Below are 21,130 nucleotides of genomic sequence, written 5' to 3' on the forward strand. Positions count from 1 at the left end.
TAACACTAGGGGTGGGTGGCAGCACCACGCCCGGCCGCTTTTGTCTGCACAATGCGAATGGTAACACAGCGCCGAGTCAACCTAGGGGAGCCCCAGAACCGGTTAAAATATTCTCTACCACTGATATTGGCCACGAGCGGAAATGGAACTCGGGTGGCCGGGTTCGGAGCGCAGTGCGCTAGATCACTGCTCACCACAAACAAACATACATGTGCTATGTATACGTAACATACATAGTACACACGCAACACAAAACAAAGATCCCCCGTGTAGCCTACACAGGCTGTTGGGACAAGTGCTGTACGAGGGGAATGGTGTGGCCGCCTTTGTCTCAAAAGTGGCGAGTGACATCTGAACCGGCTCTGGGCCCTCCCCTTGGTGGACTCAGCCTCTAAGTAACTAGCTTACCTGGCAGGTCACTGGGCAGATTGAAAACTCATTTCTAGATTGAAAACTGATTTCTTTAGAACTGCTCTTTGTGTTTAGTTCGTTGCTCTTCCCTCGCACCTCCGATTACCACGGTTGGCTATGTACGGTGCGAAAGAAGTTCAAAATACTTGTGCGTTATGCGTGAACCAAGATTAAATAACACGCACACACACTAGCGGAAACATCTCTAACCGTGTTAATGAACGGTGTGGTGAGCAGTGGCGTAGTGGTTAGGGTATTGCGTTCCAAACCCAGCCACTAGAGTTCCATTTTCGGCCACAGTCAGTGGCGAGTGATATACGAACCGCTCTTGCTTGGGCCGCCCCATTCACCAAATCCACACAGGCGAGCGTGGTCAAGTACGGTCAAACAACTGCCATGATCAGCACGGTTAAAATCTGGAAATGCCAACAAACCTCATCGCAACGTATACACTAGTGCATACCCCCGTAACGTGTTTTGTTACGTGCAACACACTCGTAGTCCTACACGTGTACAGGACACTGCTCTAACCAAGTCGGCTTTGTATTTGCCAACAAAGGGAGATTTCAACACATGCACGTGGAGCTTTGGCAAGCGAGGCCAAGCGCAGCCCACACTCAACACACACGTGCTTGCCTCTGGAGCCCTGAACAGGAGTATAGTGTCTCCGTGAGGTAGGTGGGGAGGGGTGGAGTAGAGGTGCGAGGCGCGGGAGTCATGTTATTAAAACGCATTTCATTCTGGCCTCTCATCTGAAAAGCCTCTTTTCATGGAATTAAGATTATCTCGGTTGAGACTCTCACAAGTTACATTTCTCCACGGTGTTGATTTCATAAATGTGCGTTGGGTCAAACATCGACACCTACACTTTGGACCCCCGGGTGTCGCAGATGTCGCCCCCGTTACTTCCCACTCTGTCAAAGGACTCTCGGCAATCTCTTCCATTCCTTCCCCGAGTTCTTCTCGTCTAGTAATGGCCTCCGAATTATTTGATCAGAAACGTACCAGTATGCTCTTTCGTCATTGCCCGCATGTTCAGAATGCACCTGGCTATTGTTCGATACTTTAATTGCATCTGTTCTGCATCGGTTATTCTCACCTCGGAAGTTTGTCTTCTAGATCGTCCACCATCAGTACTGCGGACTAAAACGTCCAAGAGTACTGCATCATGGTTCGACTCGCCATACTACGACCTTTTCGATAAGCCAATTATCTTTCTTCAGATCCGTATTCTTCATTCTCCTCTTCCTGGTGTTGGGATTGTTTTGCTTTTAACTCAGTTTGAGCACAGGCCCAAATCGCGAAGCAGCCAGCAACTGCACTATCGACGGTGTAACAGATAAGAGCGAATACGTTTCTTGAATTCAGAAGTCGTACGAACTTAAAAAACGAGATGAGGGTATTACTAAGTCCTGAGAGGAGTATTTGGTATAAATCCCTGCTTGACCACGTGATTTCCAAGCGCGATGGCCGAGGTTATCCTGGTCAGCATAAAATTACCAATTGATGTGCTACGTCCCTCCCTTTGATTTCCTCCCCCTTCTGTATTTTGGAGTGTTTAATCAATGTCTGTTCGACGTTAATACATTTCGTATGGTGATTTTGAATGAAGCGCAAAATTAAGTGAAAAGTCATATTGAGCGTGATGGAATTCGTGTGCAGTTACTGGTTAGCCACGATGAGACCATCTTGCTACATTTCAGAACCCAGCTGAATCGTCGGTGGCTGAAATTAGCATTTTAACCCTGGACCTCATAATGTCGGCTCGTCACTCTTGATATGAGAGCCATCCTGGTCGGCTCACCTTGTTGAACTTCATCAATCTGAAAGAACATTCATAGTGGCACAAACCCAAGAATAATAAAGTGTAAACCTTCAAATATTTGAGCTTTTTATTCTAAACATAAATGATCTAAAAAAATGCTATTCCATCTTTCAGATGCAACACAACTCGAAGCAGGCTATGAATAAGTACATATTAACACATTTAAAACGACACAAGACAGACAACAGTCGGTGGCTTGGATACAAGCCGAGAGTGACTGAGCGACGGTCAACATTCAAGCCGAGCGGTCTCTCCTTTGCCGAGAAAAGCTAAGGTAGAGGCAGTGCTGTCTGCTCCACACTGTTCAGACTAAGCACGTCCAATTGACATGGCTGAAGGCCCAATGGTCAATGTAGCCAAAGAGCCAGCATTTAGTGCAACCATCGCAAAAAACGGCAAAAATAACTAAACAAACAGCACTGTCTCCCGCAAAACCCGACGGTCACAATGGCACTAGGAATAACTTCTAACATTCAATGTCTATACTAAGTGCTTTGTTTTCGAAGCATAAACGAAGCTGGTAACAACTTTGTTTCAACTGGACCACATGCCACTGGCCATGTTTGGAAATTTCCAATAAATTGAGAACATCATCACGTTGAGGATTCTCAAACCCCTGTTCTTCCGCTCCATTCTCCTTCCCCTTTGCATCTGCTCCGCACGCCACAGCACACCTTTCTGCATTTCCCCATCTTCTCCGTTCCACTGCCAAAGAAGTTGCTGCACATCACACACATCCAGGGCCGACTTCATGCACTGGTTGAGCAGTATAAGTTGATAGAAACAAGGTCAAACCCCATGCTATTTTTACCACCAAACTGACCCATTCTTTGTCAAAAACCAGCAGAAACAGTTTTCCGCCAACACGCGAATCATACCCCTGCGCGATAGAGACAAAGCGCTGTGCGAGGACTGGAGGACGCGACAAGCAACAACACAAACACACACCAAAGCAGCCACGAGTGGTCTGCCGTTCACATCTCCTCTACCTACCGTGCTGGTGTGGGACACGGGGGGGGGGGGGGTTCTAGCGCAGTGTGTGGTGGTGATGTTTGTCGAGATTAGTTTGTTTTCCTTCATCCGCATCTCCGATTTGCACGGTTGGCTATGTACGATGTGTGGGTGTGAAGGTGCTGGTGTTATTACAGTGGTAGTTGTGATTGTGGTGGAGGCAAGTTGGTGGTGATGTGATCAACATTATCATATGCTGGTAGTGTGAATGATCATGTGATAATGATGTGAAGATTGCGGTGTGACCTTGATGATGCGATTGCAGTGGTGTGAAGATAATGATAGTGTGATGGTAATGTGATGGCGGCGATGACGATGGTAAGTGTGATGTTGACAAGTATGATGGCGATGGTGCGATTACGATCGCATCATAACAAGTGTAAAGTTTATAATATGATGGTTGTTAGGATGTTGTAATGGGAGCAGCGACAGCAAGACAATGATGATCATGATGAGAGCGATGATGACAGCGATTATGGTGACGATGCAGCCACGCCGCGCTCAGAACTGGATCTGCACGGCCTTCTTGACGTGTGCTGCGAGTCCGTCGAGAGTGGCCATGGGGCTTGACAGGCCCAGGAGCCCCCACTGGGCCCCATCCCCCCCCACGGCGGACACGCAGAAAGAGCGCACCTCCACACCCTGGGCCGCCAGCACTCCTGTAGCCAACACGGGGACACACAGAGCCGTCAGCACGAGGGCCAGCGGCGCTCGCAAGCCCAGCGTGCACCCCCCCCGAGCAGTGTTGTCCAACTAAACTACGAAACTAAAAACGTGTTATTTCACTAGGCGAGGCCCACTGACCTATTTAGCTCTTTTTCAGAAGAGACATGGCCACAAATGATAGCTCAACCAAGTGGAAATATATTTCAGCCAAATATTCTAAACCAGTGGTTCTTAACCTTTACTGCAGCCTGCAATCGTAAAAAAAACGTCAATACACAGGTTTGATTAAACACAGTAGATGTACTTACATTCCACCTGTGCTTAATTAGCGTTTTCGATTATTTACCTTCTAAACAAAATCTGGCATGCACCACAGGTTAAGAACCACTGCTCTAAATGCATGTTTATGAATATGGAGGGAAAAAAACGGAGGACCTGGAGAAAACTCCATGCAACCACAGGGAGACCATGCAAACTCCAAATATACAGAGGTATCAGGGTTGGGATTGAACCAACAACCTTCTGTATACAAGGCGAGGTATTTAACATCTCGCCACCGTGGTGCCAGGCCGCAACTCACATTGAGTCTGCATCATCACCAGTCACTGCTGGATGAAGGCCTCTCCACGACATCTCCATCACTGATGCTCTTCTGGTGCTACAATCGATCTCACTCATGCGCACAAGCGAGCTGATCGCAATGCTTCATCTACGGTGGTCCTTCTTCCTCGGGCATGGTTCCCAATCGCAAATCAGCCGTCAATCCTTCCAGCCGTGATGTGTTGTATCCACGTCTACTTAACTGTACCTAAATGTCGATATGCTGTCCATAATCTACATTTGTTATCCGATCAACAAGTTCCTCTTTCTGTTTCTAAAAGTGCTTACGCAAGCTTTTGTTGCGTTTTCTTTGTTTGCGCCGAGTCTTGCCCAACTTAAAATCACCATGGTGTCAGCAGTGGCTCAGAGGTTAGAGCATTGCACCAGCACTGCTCAGACCGCGAATTTGAATCGCCCATGATTAAACTGGCTTCTTAAGTGTCGTAAGTGTGAGTCCAGTCACAAATGACTGTTGAATTAGGTTTTGCACTTCATTTGGGTAAAATTCGAGTTTTGAGAATCAATAAAAAAAAGATATTGGTTGGAGCGACATGCCTTGTGCATGGGAAAGTGCTGCCCCCTAGTGCAGGTTATGAAGACACTTCAAGGGATCTCAGAGGAAACGTTATCTTAAGACTGCGAGACGTTCCGTAACAAACGGGGGTTGGGCGAGGGTGTGATGCACTGCACTGCGCGGAGCTCTGAATGGATTGTCTCACGATATGATGCCGATCGCACAATTAGAATAAAACTGGGGAAAAAGAACCACCCCCCCCCTCCTCCTAGCCACCAACCACAGACTATCCAAACACAAATCACCCCAAGCTGCTTCTATTGCCATCACCGGGCAATACCCTGGTGAATGCGTGGCATGCAGCCCGGCCAATTTTCATTGATGGGTGACGGCACCGCCCAGCGAGATTTCCCAACTGGATTCCCCGTCCCGTGATGCGACCCCCCCCCCCACCCCACCACACCTACCCGCCACCGCCGGCAAGGCGTGCGCTCCGGGCGCGGTGCGATAGAGCAGGGCAGTGCCAGCGAGCGGGGCGCCAGCCGGGAGGAAGGAGGCCCCATTGACGGCCAGCAGGAGCGGCTGCTCGCCCCGCGCGGTGCCCACCAGCACAATGGCGGGGCCGCCCTGCAGCTCCACGGAGAGGCAGGGCGTGGAGGAGGGCTCCAGCCCCTGCGGGGGAGACGCCTCGTGCGCCGTCGACACCTGCAGACAAAGGCAGCGGGTGAAATTTTTATTTTGGGGGGGATAAAACAGACTTTTGCAGGGGGGGGGGGGGGTAATTTGTCTCGGAAAATATGTCCGAAAATAAGCGAGCTCTCAAAGCTGCCTCTAGCAGAACAGGTGGTAGACTGACTTAAATAAAGGTCACAGGTTCAGCAACTGCATCAGTCTACCACATGCTCTGCAGTCGTGTTGGTTAATCTTCACGCGATTTATCGCATTCCCCCCACCCCCCTCCATCATTTCTGGACGGAGCTAATGGTCAGAGCGCGCGCGCGTGCCATCCCTCACCGTGACCCCGGCCTCTTTGGCGAAGATGGCTGCGTTGACGAGGTTCAGGTGATTCTCTCCGTCGACGCGCAGCAGAGCCGTCAGCACGGCCGGAGCCAGCACCGCCACGGCCGGCCCGCCGTCGCCATGTGTCGCCACGCGCACGCTCGCCCCGCGCACGCCCTGCGCCAGCACCGCCCGCGCCACCGCACCCAGAGACTCCGCCACCTTCACCCACGGCCGCGTCTCGGGGGCCAGGGCCGAGCCCAGACACCCAGCGTTCACCTGCGTGGGGCGGGGGGCAGAGTCTTGTTAAGACGTCTACAAGTTTGCCGAATCTCGGAACGTGTAAGCGGTGAGCATTGATTTGATTTAGAGAGGCGTAGCGCTGGTGTTTTAAAAAGACACTGTGTACTGTACTCACCACACTACCATACTCTATGACAGCTGGCGCCAAGCGCGACACACACCCTCTCGCATGGTCTTTTACTTCCGATTCCGTTTGGAATCAATTCGATTCGATTTCAAATCGATTCCGTTCCGATGACGTAAACGTGCGTAATCGGAACGTCATCGGAACGGGAAAGGACCAGTGATCGCGACGTCACACTCGCCCTCGCCTCTCCTCGCTACGCGAAATTGGCACTGCCTCAGCTTGCTGCTGTAAGGGGAAGGCAGTTGAGGTGCAGAGAGCATCTTGTGGCGTTTCGCATTGAATTTGATGCCGTATCTGTGTTATTTGATATTGTGGCTGCGTTGCTGTGGATTGTACTGCGGCCGTGGCATTTGAGGTTGTAATTGCGGTGTTTGAAGCGGCGGTTACGGCCCGTGGCGTTTTGGTTGTAGGTTGTTGCGGTGCGAGGAGTTGTGGGTGCGGAGCCGAGTTTTCCTCACCGCGCCCACCAGCGCCTTGCCCTGTACCAGCTCCACCACCTGCTGCGCCAGCTCTTCCCCGCAGCGGCTCTGTGCCTCGTGCGTGCTCGCGCCCAGGTGGGGCCCGCACACCACGCGCGGGTGGCGAATCAGCGCTATGTTCGTCGGGGGCTCCTGCGCTCCAGGGGTGGAAGACGCGCCGAGGGGGGAGGGGGAGAACGGTGAAGAGAAGACTGAGGAGGAGGTACCGAACAATCACACGACCAGACACAACGCGGTCACAAGAAACGATGAGGTTTTTTTTTTAGTAGCTACGCGATGACACCATGCTGCTCTCAATCTCTAACCCTATCCTAACCCAAACTTGACCATAATCCAAGTCTTAACCTTAATCAAAGTACTAGCCATGACTCTATTCCTATCCCTAACTCTGATACAAGGCCGAACACTAATCCTATTTTAAATCTGGATATATGCCTGAATTTTAAGCCCTTCCTTCGTCCCAACTCTAACACTCTCACCCAAAACAAAGCTCACCACCTACACTACTCCCAACCACAGCCCTTGTTCTAACACTAACACTACGCCTAACCATGATCCGATTCCTACCTATGACCCCTGACCCGGGGGGCAGGGGAGCAGGGGGCCCCACCTGAATGAAGACGTCGAGCCCAGCGCCCCCGCACTGCCCAGACTCGAGCGCGCGCTGCAGCGCGTCCTCGTCTATGATCCCCCCACGCGCGCAGTTCACCACGCGCACACCGCGCTTGCAGCGAGCAAACGACGCGTCATTCAGGAGGCCTGCAGGGGGAGCGGACGAGCGCGGTCAAACGTACACATGCACGCACGCACGCACTTACACCGAGAGAACCTGGCATCGGTCAGGAGACCTGAAGGGAGACGAGCAAGGTCACATGTGAGCACGCACATACGCACGGTCACTCTCATGGCACGGGAAGGCGCAAGGTAGCAGAAGGCGAGACATGAAGGGCCACTCCAACAAGCTGCGCGTCATCTCTGTGCATGCACCTGCATGCGCCTGTGTGTATTTCCGTGTGGAGGTGCGGCTGTGTGTGTGCGTGCGACTTGTGTACGCATGTGTGGGGTGCAGAAATGCAGCGATTAGTGCACTGTGCTACGAACTCGGCGATCCTATTTCAATTCCCGCTCATAAGCAGCAACAGTGACGAATACATGAAACGGTCCTGGGCCTCCCCTAGGTCGACTCCGCCTTAAACGCCTTGTGTAAACATCAACACTATGGACACAAAGGTGGCTGGGCGTTGTGCTGGCCACCCACCCCTCTTGTTTGCCGTATCGGCCTTAACAGGCACTTGCTAACCAGCACTTGCCCCAACAGCCTGTTAACGGCTCTACGCAGGATATCGGTCTTTGTGTCGTGCATACGCATGTAGGTGTGCACTTGCCGGTGGTGGAGGGCATGAGTGGGGTGTGCACGGTGATGAAGTCGCACTTGGGCCACAGTTGCTCGAGTGAGAGCTGCTCCACTCCGAATGCCGCCGACACCTCCGCCGGGATGATGGGGTCGTAGCCGATGGTCTTCAGCATGCGACGAAAAAAAACACAAAAATTCCCTTATTAGCCAAAATAGACTGCTGCTAGCGAGCACCTATGAAGGATGAAAGTACACACGAGGGGGCTTGTGGCCAGCACCATGCCCGGCCGCCTTTGTCTCCCCAGTGGCGATGTTTACACACTGCACCAAGTATCGTCACTAGTGTTGGCCGTGAGAGCGAGAATTGAACTCGGGTCGCCGGGTACGTAGCGCAATGCGTTAACCTCTACACTAAAGCTCTCCCACATACACACACAAAGATTTCCCCTAATAGCTTTATACACTTTTGGGGAAAGTGCTGTTAGGGAGCACCTTATAAGGTTGGTAAGGTGCACAAATGAGTGGCGTGGTCAGCACCGCACCTGGCTGCCTTTCTCTTACACCGTGCACCAGGTACTCATTTTAAGGCAAAGTCCACTTCAGGCCGTTGCTACTGATGTCAGCTGTGGCTGGGAATTCAACTTGGGTAACAAGGTTACTAGTGCAGTGCAACAACCACGATGCCAACGGCTACACCCGCATGCACACACACACACACACTCATTTAGTGAGACTTTACTTGATAAACACTAATACAAATATTATTTATCATGACGCTTCGTTTATTCTGCAATCCCACAAGTGTACCGTCTCTGGCGGGCGGTGTGACGCGGTGCTCTCACCGTCATGCCGAACGCCTGCATGCGCAGCGCCACCTCCCGGCCGATGCGGCCCAGACCCACAATGCCGAGCGTCTTCCCCAGCAGCTCTGTGCCCATGAACTGTGGGGACAACACGGAGGTGGGGTCAAGGGCAGAGGCTTCGTCAGACACTCGACCAAATTTGCTAAAACTCTTATTCAAACCACTGGCCTCCAACCGTAACCCTAACCACAACCGGAACCACAATGGCAAACCTAATCTCACACCACTACCGTAGCCCCTACCTTATCCCCAACTCTTGACCCCAACCTCATCCTCCAAAATCAATAAACTCCAACTTCATGCCAAACCCTACCACCAATGCCAACCTGAAGTCTAACCTTCCCACGCCAACCCAACCCACCTAAACAAAAAAACCCTAATCACAAACCCTTACCTAACCTTAACCTAAGCACCAACCAAACCCCAATCTGGACTGTAATCCCAACACCATCGGCCCAACCCGAGCTGCACACCCACATTGATGCCCTCTGGGAGGTGATGCTCACCTTCTTGCGCTCCCACTTGCCCTCGTGCATAGAGGCCATCGCTTGGGGGATGAACCTGCAGCAGATGTGATCACGAGGGAACGGTTATGGGTCAGGGTCACGTGGTTGCAGTCAGAATCAGGATCGCAGTCAGGGTCATTGAGCAACAGCTGCACCCCATGGTAACAAGGGCATGATGGGAGCTCCGATCCAATGGTCAAATCGCACCTTTTCCATCTATAAATGATATTTTGCAGTGCATCATTTATACTCCCTTATTTGTTTTTCAGTCTGCACACGCTTTTCTGCGCGACGAGATTCTCATCTTTTTCCAAGACGTGTTTAAATCGGCGGGCGAATGTCGGCTCCCGAAATCCACGAGTCAATAAGTGCGAGTGCGGTCGCCATCGGCGATTACGGTGAAATGTGGTGCAGTTATCCAGTTATGTGATGCACTGAAAACAACGACCTGCCACCTGCTGGCAACTGCGTCATCATACAATACACCTCTGTGCACGTGCCCCAACCCTAACCCTCGCCCATGGGTGGGGGTGTGGATTGGACGTACCGTGCCAGGCACAGCAGCATCCCGCACGTGAGCTCTGCCGCACTCATTGTGTTCCCCCCAGGGGTGCTGCACACACACACGCAGCGCAAAGCCCCGAGTCAGCACACACACACACCCAATATGCAGCATGTGTGCGTGTATATGACATGGGTAAGGGCCGAGCGTGAGATAAAATGGAAAAGCGAGGGGGGTACGCGAGTGTCGGTCAGGGGTCGGAAGTCACAGGCATCTCGATCGTGGAATGAGACATCGGTCACGAACTTAAGCATTGGTCAGGGATCATGGCATCGGTCAAGGGGTAAGGTGCATCAAAGGTTAACGCGCGTCGATGGGGGGGGTCGCGATCGACAGTCAAAAGGTTACGCGCATCAGTCAGAGGTCACGTGCGTCGATCAGGGGTTATGTGCACGTGGGCCACAGGTCACGGGTGCGTACTTCATGACGATGACCCCACGCCGCGTGGCCGCCTCCACATCGACGTTGTCGACCCCCGTGCCAGCGCGCCCCACGAGCAGCAGGCGCTCGCCAGCGTGCAGCACCTCCGCCGTCACCTTGGTCGCCGAGCGAACGATCAGCGCATCGTAGTCCTACAACACAACAACGCCTTTATTTACGAGCAGTACGTGTGGGTTGGTAAAGGGGGCAGATATAAACCAATAAATTGAGTTCGTATCGCAATTATATTGTTCATCCCTTGATCAAACCACTTCTCGATGAAGGGTGACACACAATCCGTTTTGGCTATGGGGGTTGTTTGACCATACTTCACGATGCTGGTCAGTGTGGGTTGGTGTAGAGGTGGCTGAGGACTGAAAAAAATATTACAAGCTATGGACGTTAGCCATGGCGAGCACTGGGGTTCGTACTGTGGTGTGATAACTACCGGTCCACCACTCCCACATACAAATAAAATCATATATTCTCACATGATCGATTTGACATATGCATCGTGAACACAATAAATAGATTTCAAATTATGAAGCAATTCATTAAATATATTTATATTGGACAACCAGCGCAATCACATGATACAATACTTTCCTACAGTAAAAAGCAATTAAACAGAGCAGCAGGCATGAGGAATTTGGTTTAGCCGAGGTTCCCCAATGTCCCCGTGTGAGCGCAGGCAGCTGCTGGTGCCAACTCCAGGCAAGAACTTCAAAAGGAATGCACCGGGCTCCAAGCCATTCATTAATTAAGGACCAGTGATCATGGAAATTGTAGCAATCCCAGATGACTTGTTTGTGCCTCAATGGACCATGGCGGGAGATGGAATAGGATAAAGTTTGTCTCCAGTGGATTATAACAACTTCGCCTCTTATTCTTTTGGAATGTTAGTCCATGTCATGAGATGAAATGTCCATCTAAAACTCAGAGAAAAAAAACTGTGTGTTAGAGAATGGCCCATGGAGAGAGATCATCGAACTACTCCTAACATCCTTTACAGGTGAACTTGTTTGATTTCACAAAGTAGGAGGGCATTTTCTCACATGCCATGCAGTCAAACTGATTGCATGGCAGTCAACTCAATAAGCTTTAATTCTCAAAGTTGGAATTGCATCTAATTAAGTGAAAATCCATATTTAACGACTTATAAATTTACACGGCCATCAATGACTGCACAACAGCTATACTTGAGAACCTGGTTTAGCCACGGGTGGCTGAAACCCAGATTAAAACCCTGGACCTCAGCAATGCCAGCTCAGCATCTTCAACCGCTGAGCTACCCAGAAACTTTCTTAGACCGAAATGAAGGACAAAAAACGGTTAAATGAACCTTATGGCAGGACCCTTGGGGTCCCATAAGCCCCCGGCTCTCACATAAACTGCGTTGCGACGTAATTTTATGTCCATTTTATCTATTCCTCTCGATGAGCTCTACACGATGCGCTCAAAGTTCTGTTTATGACTATGGCAATTTTGGCAACGACATGACAACAGAATGATCAGCGTCAGGCGGGTCGCGGCGTTTATGTGTGCGGTGGGACGGAGGGTCGCCAAAAATAAATTAATTACGATTTACACTTACGTTTATTTTCGGGACCCCGGGGTCCCGCCATAGAGTTCAAATAAAGAAACAATCGATAATACAAATGGCTCCTATTTTGTAGCTACACATATAGGCCGTGAGACACCTAAAAGTCATTTTAAAATACTTAATCCAATGCACAAGTTTAAACGTTCATTGCTGCAATGAAATTATTTCATTTAGTAAATCATCACCAGTCTTTTTGTAGTTGCAGTATCACCGAGCAACCACAGATGACGCACAAGGTCATATTTTTCCAGTGTATGTATAAGCGAGTGCATAAAAGGGAATGTTGTGTGTTGTGTCTGTACAGTATTTGTATATACTCTTTGGTTCTTTCGGTAAAGTCACGTATGAATAAAATTAAATAACGACGTTTCGATCGCAATACAAGCGGTCGTCCTCAGGCGGAAAAAATATAATCCAGCAGTGGAACTGCTGGACTAGCGAGAGAGCAACTACAACAAGATTATATATATGTGTGTATATTCATAAAAACGAATGTTGGAATGGTAGTCCTATTGTGTGACTGATGCCTGCCATTGGAATGTGAAATTTCCACCACTGGCTCAGGGCTGCCAACGGAGATGACAACCCAGATTGTCGTTTGAGCTTAAACCAGAGCAAGCTGCCAAAGCAGAGTGGTGGCGCAGTGGGCCCTGCTCTGCAGTATGACAGCGAGTCTTATCTCTGGCCACGGCCGACATCAGTGACGAGTCATATCTGAGCTGGTCCTGGACCCCACAACCCCCACCAACCCTCCTTTCACTAATTTTCACTGACATGGCTGAGGGAGCCCTTCATCAAATCGGTGGCCTGAGAGCTGTAAATTCCCATTAAACAAACTACAGCAAAATGTATGCGGGAACAACACTCATTTGAGAAGTAAGACACTACACATTACACTGTGTAAGAAAAAAATATATTGTTCCTGGGTAGGAAGTGTTATTTCGTAATTGCTTATGCCTCAAAAGTACAGAAAATGGCTATTATTCCCCACAAACTTTGCTTTTGTGACCAGAACAGTGATATTTAGAAATTTACCTATTTTCAATGAGAAAAAGTGGTGTGCATTTGTGTCTTTCCTTCACATAAAGTCCTGGTCACAAAAGCAAAGTTTGTGGGGAATAATATGTAATTTTCTATAATTTTTAGGTATAAGCAATTAGAAAATAACACTTACTACCAAAAATCGTGTTACATAGTGAATTATTAATCTATCAAAAGTTAAACAAACACTTGTGAACTAAACCGGAGGCGCACTTGTGTGTTGAACACACTTAATGTCTATGGGGCTTATAACTGCACTCCAGTGAATCCAGAACTGGTCTGGCAAGTTTAGAATACCAGTGGTTTAAGCTAGACACGAGAAACTTTACGCCAAATTGGAAGAGACTCAAATCCTTGTGTGCAGCTGAATTTTAACCAAACCATCAGCCTTCAGGAGGGGAACAAAACAAGCAACACTTTGTGTATCATATGGATAGGTTCCTCCTGCGAGCATGGGAATGTGGAATTTCCAGCACTGGCACATTTACAGAGATGCACGCCACCCCGTTTCATTGCAGAGACATTGACTTTTCAGCTTCCAATTGGTGTGTGTTTGTGTTTTATTTACAAATGTATTTTTCAGTGCCATGATATGCAGCAAAATAGCAATGTAAGCGGATGCTTTCATCTAGCAATGGACATACAACAGATGGCGACAAAAAACATGTATTTATATATTTACTTCAAACTTACACTTAAAGGACATGTATTGTTTTTATTCGAGCAAAGAATTTTATATTTAATTTACAGCTTGGTGACAAGTTCTACTTCGTTTTTTTCACCACGTGGGTGATGATGCAGATTTCCTCCCAGTGGACACGCGTGGAACTGTACTGTGACACCGCGTGTCTCAGTCCTTGCTGGCCCTCCAGCAGCGGTGTAACTATCGAGTGTGCAGGCGGTGTGACTACACGAGAGCCTACAGGGCATAAGAGGCACAGTCGCTGGGCTAAGAGGAGGGGGGGGAAGAGGCGGGGATTAAACAGACCCCCCCCCGCCCCCTTTAATTATTTGCACCAGGGCCGGTGCCAACCACACTACGCCACTGCTCCCAACAACCCACTTACTCCTTGAATGTCGCAATATCCTAATTACGCATCCTTAACATCATTGGCACGCACATCACGGATGTGAGTGACAAATGGGGTGGGGTGTGGACTTGTGGGAGGGAACAACGCAGCAGTGTTGCCAGGCGATGGAGAAAACAATTTGAGAGGTCACAAATTCGCGACAACTGCTGGATCATGGATGATTGGGCTTGCAAATCTAAAGTTGAAGACACTGCTGCACTTACATGAATGCAATGTATCTGGCATTGTTCTGTAATCCCTCATCTTTCTTGCAAATGTTTATTTAGTTTTCATTAAGTTGCCGTGTAAAATGTATATGTCGAGTTTGTATGTTAATGTGTTTTAAAACTAATTTATGGAAAGCAAAATTGGGGAAGGAGACAGGGCAATCGGAGTATCCCCCTCAATCTCTAGATGGTCGTTGCACGTCGTTGGCGATTTGTTAGATTTTTCACACGTGTAAAATGTAAATTAATAACGTTTTCTTATCTGTATTTAACGTACACACATAAAAAAAAGTGTCAATGTCTTAATGATTTCCATATTGAATGCAATTCATGAGCATGAATTACAGGATTCGGTCAAAGGTCACCGAAGAAGAAGATTCAGCGATGGGCATTTCCTGTTCAAATGAAGACTTACGAAAATTCCACATCGCTACGGCAGGAGCGAGTGTTCCAACATGGCAAACCGAAGTTGACAACCCACAACGTGGTCGAGATTTTATCGACGCCCAGAGGAATGATGGTCCGAGTAAGCGCCCAACTATGAAACGAACTCTTATCCTTCCGATGTGCAAGCCCGCTCCCTCTACCTGCCGGGCCACCTGCCCGCGACTTGGCAGGAAAACGATCCATCCCCTCTGCAACGTGTAACCATTTCTGCTAGAAGTAACCCTACCATTTTGCTCGGGGTAAAACCTCTGACCTGGCGGCGGCACGGCAGGCTGAGTTCCCCATGGGCCACCCTCCTCCCGAAAGAATTGGGCCGTGTTCAGTAGAAAGAGGAGGAGGAGGCTGATGGGGGGGGGATTAGAAACCTCGCCAGCGGTTGCATCAGCTGCCCGGTCGCGCATCGGCTGCTGACGCCCTCCAGCGGCGGCTCAGCCTCAACGATGCCGAGCGAACGATTTTGTACGGAGAGATCTTGACTTAAAAGCTTTGGTGACTGCAAGGAATTCATATTATTTTGGGTCTTTCGGTAAAGTCACCTAGATAGGTTCAAAGAAAACCTATCTACGTGACTTTACCGAAAGATTGTACGGTGCTTATTCATGCACGGTCGGGGTGGGGGGTGGGGAAAGAGGGCTAAAAGGATTCGCTGTGTGCGTTCATTCACATGGGCAAAGGGATTCACCGTGTCCCGTGCGTTCACTCGGGTAAAAAGGGGTTTAATAAAGGCGTTCGTGCGTTAACACTTGGCTCACGTAAGCGGCGTTCAGGCGTTCCTCACCCGTTGATGCACTCGCATTGAAATTTACGCACCACGAAGTTTCAACGGTGCGTTCACGCGCGTTCGGCGTTCACGCGCGTTCGGCGTTCACGCGCGTTCGGCGTTCACGCGCGTTCGGCGTTCACGCGCGCTCGGCGTTCACGCGCGCTCGGCGTTCACGCGCGCTCGGCGTTCACGCGCGTTCGGCGTGCACGCGCGCTCGGTGTTCACGCGCGCTCGGTGTTCACGCGCGTTCGGTGTTCATCGTCTCGCAGCGTGCGCGATCTCACGATGTTCATGCAACCGAGTGCGATGCTACAGAAACCACCGCAACACCCCAAGCAGTCAAAGTGGAGGCGACGTTTGTGCCTGGTGCGCTAGCGTGGACGAATTCACCCCGAAAAAATGAAAATGTTCCCCAACATAAAATTCGAACAGGAGAAACAGTGGCATCATCAGCAGCAGTAGCAGCAACAGCAGCAGCAGACATATCGTCAGCAACATGCGTACCACCACCACCATCACAGCAGCGTCGTCGTCATCATCACAATCATCGGCGTAGTCTCAATGCGCACCTTACCCAAAACCGTGTCATCCTAATGCGCTCATTACGGCAATCGTCTTCCACACAGCAGTGGATAGAGCAAGGGGACACACGATCCTTAAAAGCGCTCACAATGCAATGCATTAATGAATGACTCTCGTAAAATATGTGCGCAGCAATAACAATAATAATCATAATTGGATAAACACGTGCGCCGTGCAGAAGCGGTGAATGAACACGTGGCAGCCACCCGGCAACAGCCGGGCAGAGCGTACAGTGCAACCAAGACGAATCCGCGTCTCTCGCTGAGAACGGATGAATCCTGGTGCAGATGGTGTCTGGAATACGCAACCAGCCCTTTTTGCGTGGTCAATCCGCCGCTGAATAGCGGCCTTTGTCGCACGCCGTGCGGGCCGCGGCGAGAAGCGTGCTCGGCCACAGCGGATGGATGTTGTCAACAACAATGCCCTCCGCCGACAAGCGTGGCTCTCCGCGAATTGCGTCGGCGACGTTTGATCGTTAAACTGCGTCGCAAGTGCAAGCCACCGAAACCTTACGACCGCACGGCTGCGAAGAGAGACAGGGGGGGGGGGGAGAGTCGAGGTGGACCCCAGAGGAGTTTTCCACGCAAGCCGGGGTAATGTAATCATTGATCGCTCGGGACGAGACGCCCCTAACGTGTGTGTGTGTGTCCGGAAAGGAGGCAGCCGGGGGCAAACGTCGACAGATTGGAAGTGCAAAAGACATTGCAGATGTCGATACAGAGGAGCCCCCGTTTTGGCCGAGGACCAGAGTTGAACCGGCGAAGGAATCCGGGTGGAGCAGCTGCGAGGAGCCACAGGCAGCCAGAGTTGGGGTGTAGTGGTGGTGGTGGTGGAGCCGGACTGAACTCACCTTGATGCACTCAACGAGCTCGGCGGGGCTCATGCCGAGTCGCTCGTCCACCTCGAGGCCACCATCTCGCAGGATGCGCGCACAGCACGGGTCCACTGGCTCGCTGATGAGCACCGAGCGCACGGCGAGAGCCATGGGCTGGGGTAGGAGGGGAGAGCCGACGCGTTACACTCACGGACATGCACAGAGGACAATGCTGCAACGTGCATAGCTAACACACACACACGCGCACGCACGCGTCTGTTAAGAGATACACAGATGCAGCACACACAGAGAACTCAACGGAACATAGAAACTATTCACGGACGCGAGACTTACGTGTGCATAAGGCTCGCTCACGCCTGAAGACACGCAGACACACAAAGACGCACCACACGCACGACAAAAGACACCAACAACACATAGGCACTTCCACATGCAGAGACATGCACAGCATAGGCACGCACGGACGCACACACAGCCAGCGACGGGCAAGCACATAACGCGTAAGCACACAGCAACAATCATCTTCCACGGATAACAAAAATCTGGAGGAAGAAAAAAAACAACCGGATCACTACTATCCAATACACGCACACGTGTGGTTCGCTAGTTACCTGAGATCTGCGAGCAGGCGTCGGTTAATTATGAAGACGAAGGTGCGTCACACACACACACAACACCCAAACACAACTGCGTAGGGTACGTGATGTGAAATCTCAAACACGTGGGACTCGCGGAATGGTGACACGGACACGCTGGTTACAAGTCAGTCGGACGCGGCAATGTCCACAGCGAGATGAGGTGAGCGAGAGACGAAGAAAGAGATCGGTAGATGGACGGACAAAGGGATGGTTTGCGAGAGAGGTGGATGGAGAGAGCGTTGTTGCAGCTGGCAGAGCGGAGCACGAAGCGGAGCAAGATGGGACCCCGCGTCTTGCGGAGCCGGCTTTTGAGCAACGGATATGGGAGGGGGAGGAGGGGAGAGGTCCCACTCACGCCACGCCTCTGGTGGTACCGCCAATCATCTTAGCCAGAGCCACACATAAATGATGCACCAATGTGCATTATTCATCGTTGTATGATTCGAGGGTGTGATCGTTTAGGTACGGTACTATATTTGTAGAGTCCTGTGGTTTAGAGTATTTGGCTCATGTCCATTGCCACCACGATAAGCCGCTTTGTTTAGTTTGCCATTTGTGGCCGGCTCGCTTCTGACAAAGAGCTACAATATGCAGCTCGGTGGGCCTTACCGTTTATTATTGCACAGTATTTGTACTTAGTACACAACTATGAAAGCATCATATCCTATTGAGAGAACATGTGAATTCGTAATTATCCATTTGACCGAGATAAACAGAATAGCAAAAATATATGTTTCAGATGGAATCTATATTTTAAAAAAATGTATTATTCATGACAAGAAGACTTAGAATACTGCAGTGTTACATTTGCAGGTCTGTTCTCGTATATGAATGTGAAAGCTGAACAATTATAAAGACCCTACAAAAGAAATGAGAAGCAATAGAAATGTGTTTTAAGGATGTCAAACATTTCATGGGCAGGCAAGCTGAGTAACCCAAATGACGAATAGCAGCAGGTACACATTAAGAAGAAGAATTTGAGAAAGGCAAGCTTTATATCTTGGACATGCACTGACAAGAGACTTAATATAAAGTTTGGACTGGGAGATTACAGATGCAATAAGCTGGGGAAGAAGGCGAATTCAGTACATCGGGCAATTTGAACAATTGAATTGCAACTGGGAATATCTAATGCACACCATCATTGAGTAATATAATGGGCAAAGTGAAATAGGCGATGATCGCCGACGTCTATGAGAGAACGACACGGCACATCGTGAGAATTTGACAACACACTACTCATTCATGAGACGGTACAAGATTCAGTTTCCTCTACCCATATTCCTTTCGCAGCATTCTTATTATTTTTAGACGGTATTTATTATCCATTAGGTCCGTACGGTTGTCGCGTCCCTTGGCATTTACGAATTCAACAATAGCCATGTTAATGAACGACAAGTAGACCGTGCCTAAACGCTCGCTACGAGTCCTGTCCATGAAGGCGGTGCGTCACCCGTAACGCATCACACACATTTCGTGTGCTGCACGAGTTAATTCGGCAGGCGGAGAGAGAGAGAGGGCAGTGGGGGACAATGACACAAAGACGATTGCATTGCCAGTGTCATAGGTCAGAGAGCGTCTCCCCCCCCACCCCTTTCAAGCGAGCTCATCTCTCCATTTGTGTGTGGAAATTCCACATTCCCACATCTGGGGAAGCCGAGTTAAGAGAACGCACGAATGAATACTTGACAGCTCGTAGTTGAACGTAGTCGTGCAGGAATTGGGTCAGTTCCATAGGACTTTAGGGCCATGGTTAACTCCTGCGTGTGAATTAAGTAATGTGCAACGTTTCAAAAGGAATTAAAGTTATATTTTTGACGGCCATAATAGTCAACGTTACGGTACACTGGAGTGCCGTATTTTAAGTTTTGGACATCTGTGAAAAAGAGCTTTAAAGCTCATCGGATTCCTCCAGTATACATTTTCAGATTATGATACTTTCCGGTGTGTCTTTTTCGCTGCAGAATACAGCAAATGCACTTGCAGCAACACGAGTCGAGTATAACCGATACTCGTTGCGTTCGCCGTGATCCTGAGAATCGATCATTTAAATCAATTGCCTTTCTCGTACTGTACATACTGATCATAGAGCACGCATACACAGTACCACTCGTCCAGCACCGTCAATGCGGTTAGGTATTGGCAGTCATTAATACGAGTTATTATCATCATCGACATACTTACTGCGGTCTTAATCATGTGGAATATATGACTGTACAGTATTAATGTGTAAATTATATATTACAGCGAGCGTAATAGTGGGCAATGGTTGCGTCCATTTATGAAATAAGAAAATCTCCCCCCCCCCCATTCAAGCAACATGGACCAGCCTAAGAAAGTGACGTCACCAAAACGTGTGGTCTCCACGTGTTACCAGTTTAAAGGGAGTTTTTTTTTCGTTTTATTACTTAAGTTTAGAGTTGTCTCTTTTATATTTGGCATTAACTTACATTTACGGACAATTAGGCATTATCCTATGGTTATTTAAAATGATATTCAGTATTCGACAAAAGGTAAGCTCATATCACTACAGCAGTGTTGATGCACTTTGCAATGAAACAAATGGCATTGTCCATCACACCGATACTTTAAATAACATTCAAAGCTAAATCAAAATCTCCCCTGCGTAAACAAGCAATGGAGCGTGGCTCATCTCATTTCGCGGCCGTGAGCCGGTGGTGGAATGTCCACATTCTCATGGCAAGGTCCAGTCTGTCCAAATGAAACCCAATGCTGACGTTTCACAAAGTGGTACTACTTTTTTATCGACTCCGGCTCCATCACAAAAGTGCCTTATGCTCCAATAATTGATTCATAAAGCAGTGGATTGACCATGCAGGGCTCTGCTTTACCCAACAATGGATTGACCATGGATCAGCTTCTCCTCACCCCTCGTGCTCCCGCCACCAGCAGTGGATAGACCACGGCTGGCGATGAGGGGGGGGGAGATGTTATGGGGCCGTCCATAAATGACGTCACGCAATTTTGAACGATTTTTTACCCCCCCCCCCTCGTCACACGGCGTCACAAAGTCAGACCCCCTCCAAAATGACGTCACAAAGCTCTGCCCCCCCCCCCCAAAAAAACAACATATTTCCATTTTGAAAATAAAACATGCTTCAGATCTCTTTAAACTATTGTCATTGTAGTGCGTATTTAATGTGGCGCTGCACTCTGATGTTGTAGTAGTGTTATAACAATTAGTGTTGTTATAACAATTCTATATTTTTATTTAAAGCTTTCGTGACTGCAGGCATTCATATTCTTGGTTCTTTCGGTAAAGT

At 49.3% G+C, this 21,130-nt stretch overlaps 1 protein-coding gene across 2 annotated transcripts; it reads right to left on the reverse strand.

The window, feature by feature from the left end:
• Positions 1-2,285: 2,285 nt before the first annotated feature.
• PHGDH (phosphoglycerate dehydrogenase) lies at positions 2,286-20,123 on the reverse strand. 2 transcript variants are annotated; one of them, XM_032945885.2, is made up of 12 exons: positions 20,031-20,123; positions 17,224-17,361; positions 10,641-10,792; positions 10,206-10,271; positions 9,659-9,713; positions 9,132-9,230; positions 8,321-8,453; positions 7,546-7,694; positions 6,915-7,067; positions 6,042-6,305; positions 5,495-5,732; positions 2,286-3,906 (listed from the first exon to the last, which is right to left on the reverse strand). In XM_032945885.2, the coding sequence occupies exons 1-12, from the start codon at positions 20,043-20,045 to the stop codon at positions 3,749-3,751; spliced, it is 1,620 nt and encodes a 539-aa protein (XP_032801776.2). In that variant the 5' UTR covers positions 20,046-20,123; the 3' UTR covers positions 2,286-3,748. The 2 variants fall into 2 exon arrangements, with proteins under 2 accessions (XP_032801776.2, XP_032801777.2); XM_032945886.2 differs by lacking the exon at positions 20,031-20,123 and adding an exon at positions 17,820-18,174.
• Between the last annotated feature and the right edge of the window lie 1,007 nt (positions 20,124-21,130).

This window comes from Petromyzon marinus, chromosome 4 (genome assembly GCF_048934315.1).
Source record: "Petromyzon marinus isolate PM22_M1 ecotype Great Lakes invasive population chromosome 4, UKy_Petmar_22M1.pri1.0, whole genome shotgun sequence".
Classification (NCBI taxonomy): Eukaryota; Metazoa; Chordata; class Hyperoartia; order Petromyzontiformes; family Petromyzontidae; genus Petromyzon; species Petromyzon marinus.

Coding starts and splice junctions, on each gene's coding strand:
- PHGDH (XM_032945885.2), bottom strand. Junction 7,068..7,545: donor GGCTCGACGTCTTCATTCAG/GTGGGGCCCCCT, acceptor CCTGGAGCGCAG/GAGCCCCCGACGAACATAGC. Junction 5,733..6,041: donor CCAAAGAGGCCGGGGTCACG/GTGAGGGATGGC, acceptor CTTTGTCTGCAG/GTGTCGACGGCGCACGAGGC.